Here is a 15,915-nt window from a genome sequence, read left to right on the forward strand (position 1 = left end):
ATAGGTTTCCCTCTACTTATGCCCATTTTGGCAAGAACAAATGTTAAAAAGTTCTCAACATGGAAAAAATAAGGAAAAGAGCTGCATTCTCTCTCCATGTTCTGTAGCCTCCAGGTGACTGGGGTGTCACTAAGTGGGACGTGCATGTTAGCTTTGTAGTATTTATAATACTATTTATTATTAAATTATTATTAAAATAGTATTTAAGAGAACTATCATTGGAAACAGTTGGGTTTGCTGTAATTTCTAAAATAATGGAGAATCAGTTTGGTGTGTTCAGCGGTAGTTACGATGCTGAAAGGCTAAGTCAGAGTCTGAGATCCTGGTCTTTATGTGAGAGTAAGGTGGTTATGAGTTCTGGGTTTTTTATTTCCCTTCAATATTTCACGGATAAGAAAATATTCCAGAGAAACCATCTAGAATTTCAGGGGAAAAATACCTTTTTTTTCTTTCAAAGACCCTCTTTAGACTCCAGCAAGATAAAAAATGTAGATAATTAACTTGTGCTGCCAGAACATTGAGTGAAAAGTTGCAAAGTTGAGAATTTCACAGGGTAAGTGCCAGTTGTTTGCCAAATCTTTGCCCAGCACCTTAAGAGATAGAGGATGTTTAAAATGAATTTCACATTTAGTCTTGTCAAAAAGGAACCCAAATGAGGGCTGGAGAGTTGGCTCAGCAGTTAAGAGAATTGGCTCTTTATATGCATAGTGAATGTAAATATGTATGTACGTACACACACACACACACACACACACACACACACACACACACACACGTTCACCCAATGACGAGGCATAGGCAGGTGGCTACCCAATATATGGCACCAGATGTGGAAGTGGTACCACAAAATGCAGCCACAGTGTATTAGGGCAGCATTAACCTCGGTTCTGGTCTCCTTACCAAGGAGGTCGTTACAAATGTTAAGGAGTCATTTGGGTACTGGCAACTAACTAGTCCATTCCAATGTCATGGCCCTAGCTTCCTCAGTCTCCTCTCCTCCTTCCCACCTCCTGGAGCTGCATTCTCGGGAGCGCATAGACAGAAGGGGAGGAATGCAAAGCTCATTCTGAGAAATGTTGATGTCCTTAGTCTCTAGCTCTATTTTCTTAGTATCTTCATTCAGGGAAAGACTCAGAGAACAGACCCTCAAATCCCCCACTGAAAATGGTCTTTGGACCAGATGTGCGTGGAACTCACGGATTTGTTTTCAGAAGTGGCGCTAATTACAGGCACAGTGCAAAACCTTTAGAGAGGGACTCAGTCACTTCACTGACAGTAAATGTGGGCATGTTCACAATGTGTGGGATAAGAACAGACAGAAATAGCAAGAGATAAGTTTATCAAATAAATCTGGGTGTTAAGTTTACAACTTTCAGATTCCTGGACATCTTAAGTTTTGAGATTGAGGCAAAGAGATTTTAAATCTGCACAAGGTTTCCAAAGAGCTATGTCAAAATGAACCCGTTTGTTTTGAGAGAGGAGGAGGTGTCATATACAAACAGCTTATGGAGGCTTTTCAAAAGGCTTTAAACACAGTGTGACTAGAAGGGCCAGGAGCAAAGCTGAGATAAATGGGTTGTCCTTGTCTGTGAGGTCCTGCCATGTGACTTTGACATATCTTGTTCTACAGAGTCAATCTGTGACAGCACGGATGTCAAGGAATCTGAGCTGCCTTGCTGAGCTACAAATAAGGGGAACAGAGAGGGCGGTGCTCCTCACTCATCTAAGGCCAACCTGAACATTCCCAGACTGAAAGAAAAACCAACAGGACAAGAGTGTTGCAGCCAACTGGCTAGCATTGCGACTCCATAATGAAGGGATCACAGGCTGCTTTTTCAAGCATATATAAATCCCAACCCCTCACTGAATGAGTTCCGGTTATCGTTTTGTTTTGTGTTTGTTAGTTTGCAACAGGGCCTCATAATACATCCTTTGTTGTGGATCTCACGCGGACGTGCAACTCTGCATGTAGCCCAGACTGGCCTCAAACTTGCAATCTTCCTGCCTCGACCTTTCAAGTGCTGCGATTACAGGTGTGAGCCACTATTCCCACCAACAAAAATGTATGAAAAACTCAATTGCTGGAAATTTAAACACTGGCGTGGAATGTTCCACCTGGCCTATCGTGCTAAACACTACATGTCTGGGGGGGCGTGGGAGAATGTTCTTAGACTTAGGGGCTTGTCACCAGAGGTAAGAAAGAGAGATCGAGGCTTACTTGGCTTCCAGGGCCAGGGCAATGATGCCAGCAGCCATGGGGGCTGAGGCTGATGTTCCAGTGTGATTGTCTGTGCACCGCTGCCTTAGATCAGTAGTGATCTGAAAGACAAAAGTGAGAAAAAAAAAACTTAGACCCTGAGGACAGTCATGATCATAGCAAGAAGTTTACTCACAAAGTGGATGCAGGAGAATTAATGACTAATTTTAAATTCCATCTTTCCAGGCTCGTGTGACGGTCCATTTTCAAAGAATTGCCCGGATAAACCAAACTTGACTGGAAATTGACTTCATTAAAACCAGAGCAGGACCGAGGTGAACCACAGCTCAGAACCTCAGGGTGCTCCCTAAGATTCTGCAGTGCACACGGCTTTCATGTCCTACCTTAGTTCCGCTCTGGATCAAAATGGAAGTCATTTCAAGGACCCACATTTTAAACACATTTAATTAAATATGTTGAATGAACACCCAGACACCATACCAGGTATCTCAAGAAGAAAGGGTAAACTACACAGCCCCTGATTTGTCCAAATTATAACTGGGGGAGTACGGCTTTCAAGTAAAACTCTCTGCCACCGAGGTAACCTTTGCGTGTGGACTTTTCTAGAATTCATAAAAAGTGTTGCATGGGTGAATTAAGGCTTCCTTAAAAGCTACACAGCTTCACAACAGGAAAAGTAAGGGTGGGGTTCCTGTATCTTACACACAGTTAAGGCAGTGTCTGCTTGTATTATATATATAGGAGATTAGCTACTTTTCCATTTTTACCTTGTAATCAAATTGTGAAACCTAGATCATTTTATTTCTTGGCTTGAATCCAGTTTACTTCAGCTCTGACTAAATTCTATTACCAACCAGCAGAGGCAACAGTTCCCAGCCTGGGTTCCATTACTGTCTCACTATGAAAGAAAATTAAATTTAAATTCTCCTTAAAGAGAGAAATTAAGTACGATAGTATATGCCTTTAGAAACCAGTGCGATACCTCTCAGATTTAAAATAAAAAAGTCTTCCCTCCTGGACAGTAATCCATTTTGTTCCCTTGGGACTGGTTTTGTGTTTGATGGGGGAGATGAATCAGTGGGCTTCTGCAGTCACTGGATGACATCAATAAACCTTTCTTTGGCACGAAGACAAGTATGTCACCACATATCACAGAGAGGAGAGCTGATGTGAAAGCTGAGCAGAAAGACAGTGAAGAGAGGCAGCTCAAAGCACAGCCTTTGTTTTTCTAAGAGGACCATGAGATCGCCGAACTCAGGGTAGGAAGCAGATGGATACCCGCCCGCACAATCACCCCTACAACTTCCTTCTATGCCACAGGAGGCTGAGTGGAATTTTCCATAATGTTAGAGACCTAGAGGAGCATCTTGGCCCACTCAGTTTCCCACCATGGAGCATGTCTAACCTTTTTTCCTCATTTCTTTTGACACGTGCAATGCTATCAGATGACCCATCTCACATATCTGTGAATACGGACACAAAAGAAATGGGAAACTAAATATGGAGAATTACAGAGATGTGGTTATGTAGGGAAATAGAACTGTACTCACCTATATGTAAAGAAACTTCCTAGACTCTTCTTTGGCCTTTAAAAAGTATAACCTAAGTTAACCCTCCTGGCAATTTTTGTGTGTACAGCATTAGTAACTACACACCACTTTCTCGGATCTCTAGTACCTATCTCATCTGTATGAATGGAATTCAGAATGTCTATCGCTCTGCCTTCCACCTCCCACCACTATGATGCTTCCCATGTTGTTGTGTTTGATTAAGTAGCTCACCTAAGGGAAATCATTGAGTACCTGTCCCTTATCGATTGGACCAACTCACTTATATGCTGCTCCGAAACTTCATCCTTACTGTAGCATGTGACAGCGATTCCTTCCTTTAAAAAACAGTGACTAATCCTCCATTGTGCTTTACTCCCTAAATTCCTTGTACGTTGATTGAGATCGATCGGCTTGCTTTTGTGGTTGGCTCTTAAACAGTGCCCCAAATGTACACAGGAGTGCACAGCATTCTTGAAAATCTGATTTAAAATGCTCTTGAATATAATACCAGAAGTGGAGTTGTTAGATCATTGGTTTCCAGGGAACTTCTAGGGGTGGTAAAATATCTCGGTGGGCAAAACACTTCCTGAGCAAACATGGTGAGTATGATCTGTTAGCATTGCATAAAGGTAGAAAGAGAACGACTCCTACCCTATGCCCACCACAATGAATAACTTTTTAAGAATACACTTGAAACCACAGGGTATTTTCTACAGTTATTTTCTAAGGTACTAGTCTCTGAGTCCAACCAAGAACACATCAAAAATGGCTTATTTCTAGATATCCAGAGTCCTTGTTTTTGAGAGATGGTCTTGAGAGACAAAACATCTTCACATTTTACTTCATCCATCGTCACATTCATTTGTGCAAGTGTTAATTTTTTTCAATAAATTGTGCTGGATTCAAGTCTTCATGACATTTCCCTCCTTACTCTTCAGTTGTACAAGAAACTTTCAGTGCGGGCCCAGAATAAACATTCGGGGTGCGTGCAGCGCTTTGAACATTACAACCAGCTCTGGCCAGACATAAGCAAAAAACAATTTATGATGTCTGGTCAGTAGCACAAATATACCCGATCTTTTTATAGGCACTAGGCACATACATATCATGTGCTTACATAAAGACCTACTCAGAACTGTCACATAGAGATGCCAATGTCAAATGCTATCAGTTTTGACAGCATTGTGTGGAATTCAAGTCATCATTGTGCTCTAACTTTCTTTTTCAATCATTTGAACTAAATTAGTTGGAGGGGAGCTGAGCAGGAAGGTGACGGGACCCAGAAGGGGGAAGAAAAGAAAAACGAAGATAATCTCCCTCCCGTCTCTGCTCTAAGTGGAATTCCAGAAGGGTCATTTCAATGGGAAGCTACTGTCAGTGGGGAAAATGTGAGGTGTAAATTACCAGGAGCATCTAAGGTAAGGTTCTCACCATGAAAAGAAGGCAGAATACCAGGGAATATTTATGTCTATGTGCAGAAAGAAAAATCAAAGATCACCGTGAGATGCGCAACCCAAAAGAAAAATGATGGTTCAAACTGTTGTCACCAGGGGTAACCCCACTTATCACAAGGTGCCGGAAACAGGACTTTAGGATCTGCCAGTGCACCCCAAAGGAAAGTGGCCTCCAGTGTGCAGCCCACAACACAGGTTGGATACGCTCTGACTTCAGATTCCCTCGAGAATGTCCAGAATTTGGTCTCCATCCCGGTGGCAGTCTCACATGCTCCAAATTCCCTCAATTCACCATCCAAATCAGAAACAGAATTTGTATCCAAAAGAACTGAAGTTGCTCAAGAAAATATCATTTGCGTCCATCACCAAGAGGGAAACTGGAGAGGGTGCAGGCCCCGAGCAGATCAAAGCTATCCTGATGGGCAAATTAGATTTCCAGCCTCATAGGATCAGTAGCAGATGGGGTTTTGGACTCCACAGAGTTAGGGATGTCATCTTTCCTGGGTGAGCCAGGCAGGGTATTATTCAGCTGCAGCCAGGATCCCCAAGAAGAACCATCACTTTCTCCCTAGGCTTTTATTTCCTAATACTTCACAGCTCATTATTGGAGTTGATTGGGCTTTTGATTGCAGCCTGTTGATGCCATTCTCCGGGGAATCTCAGCCCAGATTGATTTGGGCTCTAAGTGGCAAGTTTTACAGCAACCTCCAGTAAGTACCCTCTCTCCCTGATGCTCTGTGATCCTTTTTATTTTGGAGGTGCCAGATTGCCTCATACCTGTTAAGGGAACAACTGAAAAGATATTTTTAAAACACGAAATGATTTGCTGTCTGTTAGGCTGAACTTGTTTCTAGTGCTGACTTGGATCTGGGTTGGAAATGTGTTAGGTGAGCTGTTTTAGACACAGCGATTGGGTGAAGGGCAGAGACAGTGAACGGAATTTGTATCACTATTAAGCACAGTGACATGGAAAGAAATTAGGATTGGTGAATGATTTCTATATCCATAGATGTCACCAGGAAGGGTGTAGAATTCAGAGAGAAGGAGTGATTCAATATAAAACATCACTCCCATATTGCTAAGTGACCCTAGAAGTTTGGAGTGCAGGGGATGTAACTGCATCTTGTGCCATTTCTGTGCCATCATAATGTATGGCTGAATTCCATATTGTGACAGAAGCAAGTGTTGCCTTGCTAAATTGAAGTTCTTCATTGAGCTCTCTTAGACTCACTTCATCTTACTCTGAACTTTTCCGTTCACTTAGAAACACTTTAAGGTCACTTTTCTTTTGACTATTCAATCAGGACTCCAAGAAATGTATAATCAACCTGTTACAATGTGTTATCCACAAGTTACACATGTACTAATTTACGATCCAAGGATTAACGTGTAGCCTCACAATTCCACCTCAAGGCTTCCCATCAAACTACCACCAGAAGCAACTCATACTGAGTGAGAGAGTATGCCCACATGTAGAACATTCCCCACACTCACAGGAGGTTTGCAAGGAAGGTATTAACAGCTAAGAAAAAGGAAGTTCAACAAAGCTAATGACCTTGTTCTGGGACACACAGCAACAAGGCAGTTAAGTGGGGGAAGGTATTAAATCCTGAACCAGCAACGTAAGTAGAAGAAGCTTTGGAATACAGTCCTCCTACAAGAACAAGAGCAGCAGAATCAAACCTTTGGCCAGGGCAGAAAAGCCTTGGTGCCTAGCCTTCCAGCAATTGGGGACGGCAAACCCAGTTCCCTTCATGCTTTGGTACATTCCGAGGAGAATGTGGGTCAAATGACTGAATACATCTGGTCTTGCTCTTCCATTTACACACTCTTGAACCAGAATGAGATTTTCTAAACTAAAAGGAACAGAGATGACTGGGAAGGATCTGAGGCTTACAGTGACTGCATTGGAAACATAGTGGGGTGCAGGAGGAAGATGGACAGCAGGACTCTGCAGGAGGAGCTCTTCTCAGAAGCCTTGAGAGCAGTGGGGTAATGTCTCTACATGGAGTTGGCCCGTGGCCACCCCTGAGACTCTCCAGGCAGCATATGTGTTTTCAACACATCTAAGTGAAATGACATTAGCAGAAGGGAGAAAAACATGTGTTACCAAAAATATGGCTCAGAGAACCTCTCCCAACAGGGTCATCAAGTAGCTAAGAGCCTAGGTAACAGGACAAATGACTTGGTTGGGGGGGGTAGTCAAAGGCAAAACAAGTTTCTGGTAGGAGTGACCGAGTAGAGCTTTAGTGATACAACAGATCTTTTGACAATACCAAGGAAATAGTGAGGGTTAAAGACAAAATTTTGATTGCTTGTATGGGTTGTTACACACATAAATTTGTGAAGATTTTCCATAGTGCATCTCCTGACAAATATTCACCTTCCAGGAAGGGAGGAGAACATGCCTTTGTCCCTGAGTACTTGTTCCTGCAACCGTATAGCCCCCTGCTCCCCATTGTCCGATGGTTATTTTTACATGGACATTTATGGACCCCCAGGTTTAGCCAACAGGACAAACTCTTCGCTCTCAAGTGGTTTCCACTTTGGCACGAAAAGCAGACAGTAAATGAAGAATGTAGACAATAGTGTCAAGTGAGGCTAAGTATGCTGGAAGCAAAACTGACTAGGAGGGTGGTGGGGGCAGTGGCCCAAATGCACTGAGCACAGAGGCACACTCCTTTGGAGGATGAAATGGGAAGGACCTAGCTGAAGTTGTGCACTGGGAAGAGGTCCTCTCTAGAGGACACAGCCATGATCTTCTCAGACAAAGGCATAAACTTAGGAGTCTGTTACTTACATTGCTTCATAGTCGTTCGTCTAACAGAGAAGTATGAAAAGTGTAAGGCCAGAAATTCAATTAGGAAGAACAAGGTAGTAAAATGTGGTGGACAGTGTTAAGAAAACAGGGGGTAAAAAAGTAACTTTGTCTGCGTGGCTCCACACGGGTTGGCCCTGGTGAGTGTCAGGGGCATGAAGGTACACTGGCAAGAGATGGGCCTTATTCTGCTTGACTGGAATCTAGGCTCCCTGACTGACCTTCTGTATGTTTTTCCCCCTCTAGCCTTCCAAGTTTCTGTTTTCTCATCTTAGAATTGAACAAGCTGATCCTTGTACACAGAGTTTTCAGGGAATCTTGAGAGGTTGCAGCTAACGAGCAGAGGGCTGTATCAGGTTCCCATTAGGAAGGCCGCAAAGTTACGTGTGTGACATGTTATGATAACTGTAAATGTGTCACACGAGATACAGAATATTGTGTATACAATTCTGTTAAGAAAAACATTACTTCAAGGCATGGCTTTAAACCAGCTAGTCAGGGTGGGCTGGAGAGATGGCTCAGTGCTCGAGCAGAGGATTGGAGTACAGATTCCAGCATCTGGGTCAGGTTGCTCACGACTTATTGCAACTCCAGATCCAGAGTGAACTGACGTATCTGGCTTCCAAGGGCACGCTCACTGCTATGTACACACGTGCCCCTCAGACTGCGTACAATTAAAGGTAATAGAAATAAATCCTTAAGAAAATAGCTGTTTAGCCAGCTGTGACAGGTCAGAGCTGCAATTATAGCAGCCAGAGGTTGAGGGAGACAGACCAAGGGATCGGCTTGGGCTACGTGAGATTTTGTTGCAAACAAACAATAGTCATTCCTGATGATTCTGCTAAGAAAAGAGCTCCTCACTGTGCTTCTGACAGTCTTCGTGCTTCATGTGCTGAAATCTGCTGTCAAACCACCAAGGCTCCAGGTCTATGAGAGTGTGAATACAATGACAGTACCCACTGTTGAGTTACGAGTAATGGCAGAACATCCCGGTACACAGTTCTCGCTATATTTTGAAACCCAGGGCTAGGTTTTCCTGCTTGCAGATCATGAAAAGACCTTTTGTCCCAGATATGTAAAGCTTATTTAACAAAGTGCTTTCCCAGAAGCAGATGAGAGATCTTTCCTGTCCCTTTAGATCCTCAGCAACTGTCTCGGTTCAAGTCACAGAGGTGCCCTTAGGAATGAAGAATGACCACTGCGCTTTGCAAGAGAGCCTGCAAATGCCAGAAGGAAATGAATGGCTTGGGGAGGGGGCTCAGTACAAAGAAGACACTGCCAGTCCTGTAGCACTCAATCACAGATGCCACTAACAGGATGCAGGCATCACCCAGGGACCATAGGCGTGTAGGTTCAAAGCTTGGTGGTGGCAAGGTCCTGAGTGCACTGTGGGCTTATTCATCATCCTGACATCTGGAAGGAAAGGGGGTCAGCTGGACCATAAAAATCTGATGTTGCTGCCAATTCCACTCATGTTCAGGCTGTTAACATGTCCCTGATCACAGTGGCTCTCTTTATGGGGCCGGTGAAACAGACCACAGGATTTTATGGATTGGAAAAATGAAGGTGCCACAAGAACCTCTGTGAAGAGAGAAATGACTATCTACCCTTACGGGATGCAGAAGGTTGCACAGATCTAAGGACAATGATAGTGGCCACCCACAGGGCCACATGCACACCAAGCACTCACACACTGACTGTCTCTCACTCTCTCAGGGGAATCTCTGAGGCCCGTGGGTGTCACCTCATTTTTACTATTGAGGAGGTCAAGGCTGAGTGGGTGGGTTAGCACTAGGTGGTCAGTATGAAGTTAGACATTGAATTTCTTCTTCCATTGTGGACAATTTGGGGGTGCAGACAAAAAGAAAAGAGTGAAATAGGAAGAAGGAAAGAGGAAATGAAGACATGGACAAGTTTTTGGCCTTTATAGTGAGAAACTGATGCTCTTATAAAATTGTAATCTAGGATTAGCCCTCCTGATCTGCACAAGAAGATGTTATATCCCTAAACATTAGCCAGTGTGCCCTAGTGTGGCAACACACCAATTAGCTCTATCAGGAAATGCCTGATTTATTTCTTTTACATCTAGTCTGAAGACATCAGCACATGAGAAAAACAGTAAGCTTCTAATTCTACATAAATAGAAAATATCCTTTCAGAAAGATAAAAAATGAAAGTAGACACAAGGAAGAGGTAAATATGCATCTAGTCAGTGAAGGGAAATAGAAATGCATGACCCCAACCGGAGGACACAGACATACATTCAGCCATAGTAAACAGGTTCTGTCTCAAGCTCTCTTTCTGATTTCAGAATGGAGCATCCTTCTCCACGGTTCTGTGCAGGGGCCACAACAACTGCTGCACAATTACAAATACAATAGTGGCCAGAAGTCTAGAAAATGAACCTCATTGTCATGATTCTGAGGTCATTCAGGCCCTATCATGTAATGCGTTCCATCAGAGACGAGGGGCACACTTTCTTCTGTTTTCATATTTTGTCCATTAGACTATATGCTTCCTTTAGAGAAGACATTTGGGAAACTGATCAATACTCTTCCCACAGCAATGGTGCCACAATGATAACAGAACTGGCCAGGCCACAAGTTGCTTGGAAGCAAGTATGAGCTTGCCACAGATCCCCAGACTCCAGAGCTAAATGGTGGCAATCTTAGGCTGAGTTTCTCAAGCCCCTCATGATGCGGGGATGGGTGTTGTGGGACACTGGTGGTCACTGGCTACAAGCTAGGAGACACGCGATTCTCTATTGAAGATCAGACGAGATATCTCTAGATGTTTCCAGTCCTCTAAGGAAGTCAAGCTGTTGGTAAGAGCATTAGTTTTTAATGAAATAACCCAGACACTCGTAGGCTTGCTCATCTCCATACTCTCTCCTTATGTGTTTGACTTTGTGTTTGTGGTTAGTTCACCGATAAATGAGAGAGGAAGTACTGGGAAGTGGACTTGTACTTCAACTCTATTTTAATTTTATGTGTATGGGTGTTTTGCTGCAATGAATGTCTGTGTATCACATGTGAACAGTGCCCACAGAGGTCAGAAGAGGGCGTTGGAATCCCCTGGGATTTGGGTGACAGATGGTTATGTGCTGCTATGTGGATTCAGGGAACCAAACCCAGGTTTTCTGGAAGAACAACTGGTTTTCTTTACGGCTGAGCCATCTTCCCAGTCCCAGATTTGTGAGTATTTCCAGTCACTGGGGAGGAAGATTGGGGCATCTTTTAAATGGGACAAAAGTATGCACCAAAAATGTAGTTGGGAAATCAGACATAAAAATCTAATATTTAACAAGCACAGGTGAAGTCAATAGATATAAATTAATTTCACACAAGGAGCAAATGCTCTGAACCTGAGGTAATTTGGACCATAGAATTTTTCTCCAGATTTTGGGATGCCTGATGATCCATCTTGGGAATGGAAATTAGAATTTATGTATGTTTCATGTATACATGTACACACAGCCTTTAAATAATATTCTAACTTTAACTTTAAATAATATTTTAAATGATTTTTATGCTGTAAACAGTCTCCACATGTGGAATCATGTCATAGCTGTTGGATTTAGTGTTTTGGATTCGGAGTTGTCACAGTGATTTTGCAGTGTCTCCCCTCCTGTTATGGAGAAGTAAGGTGTCTCTCCACAGTATGACCAGCTCCTGTGCGGCTCCTCAAATATCAGGCAAAACAGCTCAGCTGGGCACTAGGAAGGTGAATCCTGAGACAGTATGCAAAGCATGGTCAAAAGAAGAGGAATGGCATTTGACATTTAGAATTAGTGGCATAGTGGCAGGTGTTCCAAGAGCCAGAGCTTCCACAGACACTGATAAAGCCCAGCACATCTTTTATTAGCTTCTGTCTCCCTCAATTATTTCAGCAATGGCTCCATGAACTACAAATTGTTAATCTTCACATTATAAGGGAGAACTTTGATGTAGAAGATGGCTCAAGGCAACAAGACTCAGATAGGCTAAAGGACTAACCTTAATTCTGAATCCTTTGCTGTTTGCCTAAGACAGCAGGACATGGTGAAGAACAAACCCCACTGCACTTCCATAATTCCACATTCTGTAGACTATGTAGCCCTAGAAAAGCTCTATTGGTACAGGATTAGTACACATTGGATAAATACAATCCCTTGGCATCTGCAGAGGATTGGTTTCAGATCTGAGAATGTTTAAAATTCAATGGCATAGCATTTGCCTATTTATCTCTGCATGTCTTTCCTTAGACATTAGCCCATGTCTAGACTGCTTTAATACACAAAGTCACACAAGTACTATGTATACAGTTGTTATACTGTATTGTTTGGTATATAAAACTAGTAAAAAATATCTTCCATTTTATTTTAATGTGTTGTAGTTGGGATAGTCAGTGCAGATATAGAGCCATGGATACAGACAAGCAAGTGTATATTTTAAATGTAATCATGATTTTTCTTATAAACTCTTTAGTCCATAATAGATTAGCTGTATGAAACATCAGAATCCAAAGTCAGGGATAGGGGCGCTAATGTGAGAAACGCATGTTGCTTCTTGTTTTTATTCTGCCACTACCAATGTAAATGTAGACCAATCATTTGTATTTTAATAAAACTGAAGCTTAATCATAGAGGAGGTTACACTAATGGTCACATATCATGACCCAGACAAGTATATTCCAGGAATCAGCAATACAGTGCTAATGTCCATAGTGACTAATTCGGTACCATCAGCTAATCTTAACTGCTGTTGCCATATTCTACTCAGACACATGGATTGCTCTGTCTCCCAGTGTGAATGTTAAAGAAATGGCTGGTAATTGACATGCAAAGGTTACGTACTATTTTCTTATCATAGGATTCTCCACTGCTGTAGGTTGTGGCCAGTGTAGACGAACACTCTTCCAAGTACCAAGGTTTCTTTCCACTTTCGGCCGTACTGCTGATGGAGATGGTATAGATGCTGTTGGTATAGCCATCACAAGAGCAGTGGTCCTTACTCCGTCCACCATTGCCAGATGCCCACACAAACACAGAACCAAGGCCTCTCCGACCCTGTTGATAGACAGAGAAAGTTAGAGAGATGAGAAGACAGGACTCCGGGGTGCAGATGAAGAGAGCAGCAGAACCATTACAACATTTTTGCAGAATGAGAGTGATGCTGTTTTAAGGAAATCTTGGGTTTAAGCTGCCTTGAAGAGGGAAGATAAGGAGATATGATTTAATAAATAAAATGGCTACAGAAGTATCAAGTATACCAATGCTATTCTAAGAATAATCAATGTTTACAAATGGAAAATGATTCTAACTGCTTTATAGACTCAGGCTAAACTTTTTCCACAAACATGTGAGACCAACACAATCTCTGTCACCATGATGCAAGTGAGGAACTGAGGGAACAAAGTTTGATGATATCCTACAGTGAAAAAGGTGTCTTGAGGAAAGACAAATTATAATACAGACCCTAGAGTTGAAATGATTGTAGTAATAATAGCGATATAATAAACATTGTTTTAAGTTATCACAACTACTGTGAAGGGAGGTTGTCAATATTGTCATTTAATATCTGAGAATCAGGAAGTACAAAGCAACCTCTGCCAACTCCTACTGTGTGTAAAAGTGGTAGTGCTACCTCACACTTCTCATAATCAGAGCAATATGCTCAAAATGCCAAGAACAGAGCCATTCTTTACATCAAAATTGTAGCTTAAAATAGCATCAAGAGGACCATAAAGTCCTAAACAATGTAGTGAACAGCAGCGGCAAAGGAGAACACTGATGAATGAAAGAAAGCAGATCCTTGCCTTTTCTGTACCTAAATTCTCAGGAGCGGGAAAAAAGAGGGAAAAAAAGGAATTTACAGTCAAAGGCACACTGAAGGATATCTATGGCCAATCTGTCCTCTTCTGCTTAGCACGTGAGAGGAAAGCCACAGGGCTAGTGAGGGCTGAGCCTTTCTTCAAGGCCATGGGCAGAAGGAGAGATATATGAGACAGGAGTTTGAATCTAAAATGTCCCTGATGTGTTCTGAGCATTGTTCTTCAGCTGATGACTCTATCTGGGGAGGCTGTGGCCCCTGCCCTTGATGGAGTCTGGCTGATTAAAATAGGGCACACACAGTGTGACCAATATAGGTTACTACAGCCAAGGCAACCTGGGCTGACAGGATAAGAACAGTCCTAGCCTCTGCCTCCATGGTGGACAAAGCCAGTCTATAATACTTTTCCTATAGAATGGGCTAAAACTTTCTGAAATGGAGAGTCAAAACCACCACTGCCAACATCATCAAACCAAAAACAAAAGCAAACCAAAATCAGAAAAACAGAAAAAGAGAAGACAAAACAATAACCCATCTCACTTTTGGCTGTTTCTGTCAGTATTTTGTTTACTGCTTTGTGTAAGGAGCTCATTAAAAAGCCAAACATAGTGATAACAAAATATTTGAACTATCTATAATAATTTTTCTTGATCATGGATCCTTAGGGAACAGAATATTTATAGCCCAATTAGACCAAGGTGAACATATATTTCTTTCTAGTCTTCGATATGTAAAAATGCAATGTTGTCTACACAGAATGGGCCCCCCACCCTGAGCCCCTGAGAATAGGAATGAGAGGAAAAGCCAGAGAAACCCAGTTGCTATTACTGATGGATAGCAGGTCTGCTAGAGCACCCTGACTCCCATCACAACACTTAGCAAATCTAGAATGGAGGAATAAAAAAATCCTAGTAGAACATAGAAATAATCTTGCAATCATCAGCTAAGCCACGGTCGATGCTTTGTCCAGCATTTGCAGGAACTATGTCTGACCTTAATGTGAACAGTTAGACTCCCTTCTAGACCTCAGAGGGAGAAGACAGCCAGAAGAATGTTCCAATTTTCATTAACATATTCCTTCTTTCAGAGACCAAAAGGCATTACCATAGGCCAAAAGCAGTCACACTGCAACTTACCTGGACAGGTCAACAGAATGCATGGGAAGGCACAAGACCCACTTGGTTTACTCAAAGCCATAACAGATGAGAGGATGAGAACCACGGAGTCATGAACAAGCAGAGCAATGCCATAACATTTGGTCATCTAAACTGGTGACTGTGTACCCAGGTACCAAATTTTATCAAAAATAGTTTAAAATTATTAAGATATTTGATAAGATGTTCAGAAAGGACTTTTTTTGTTTATAAGGTGCTATAAATACAGTATACACATAAATATAGGATGTCTTAGTTGACAAAATAAAAGTGTGTGTGTCCAGAAGTCACATGCATGAGGCTTTTACACAAGGACAGTGTAACAGAAGCTATCCTGTTTGGTAGGATTAAGGGTGTACTTTCTTTAAACCAAGTTTCTGTGATGATGTATTAGTTTTATCAACATACAAGCACATCAATTCCTTTGTTAAGAGGGAAAAGTGCAACTCCAATTATTCTTATCTTTTTAATGCATGCATGTCTATGACTGTATATCACACGTGTAGGAGCATCTACAGAGGCCAGCCGAAGGCGTCAGATCTCTGAGAGATGGAGCTGGAGGTGGATGGGAGCTGCCCCACATGAGTTTTTGGATCTGCACTCAGGTTCTCTGGTGGAGCAGGAAATGTTCTTGACTGCTGAGCCATCCCTCTGATCCTTCTAATTTTTTGTTTGTTTGTTTGTTTGTTTGCTTGCTTGTTTTGAGACAGAGTCTTGGTATATGGGCTCATATTAGGCACAAAATCTTGCACTTTCTGTTTGATCTCCAAAGTACTGTGATTACAGGTAAGAATGGTGTGTGTATGTGTGCGTGTGCGTGTGTGTGTGATTTGTTTGTTTTGTTTTGGATTTTTTGTCTCTGTTTTTTTGTTTTGTCAATGTCAGGGCCTTATATTTGTGAGGCATGCTCT

At 42.2% G+C, this 15,915-nt stretch overlaps 1 protein-coding gene across 2 annotated transcripts in view; it reads right to left on the bottom strand.

The window, feature by feature from the left end:
- Nucleotides 1-15,915, bottom strand: part of Pcsk5 (proprotein convertase subtilisin/kexin type 5) — a 409,124-nt gene that overhangs the window by 212,754 nt on the left and 180,455 nt on the right. For both annotated transcript variants that reach the window (XM_032891692.1, XM_032891693.1), the window contains exons 8-9: nucleotides 12,875-13,087; nucleotides 2,219-2,319 (exon numbers count right to left, since the gene is read on the bottom strand). In XM_032891692.1, coding sequence (XP_032747583.1) covers nucleotides 2,219-2,319; nucleotides 12,875-13,087 — 314 coding nt within the window. The remainder of the gene's footprint in view (nucleotides 1-2,218; nucleotides 2,320-12,874; nucleotides 13,088-15,915) is intronic.

The sequence above is a fragment of the Rattus rattus genome, chromosome 2 (assembly GCF_011064425.1).
Source record: "Rattus rattus isolate New Zealand chromosome 2, Rrattus_CSIRO_v1, whole genome shotgun sequence".
Lineage (NCBI taxonomy): Eukaryota > Metazoa > Chordata > Mammalia > Rodentia > Muridae > Rattus > Rattus rattus.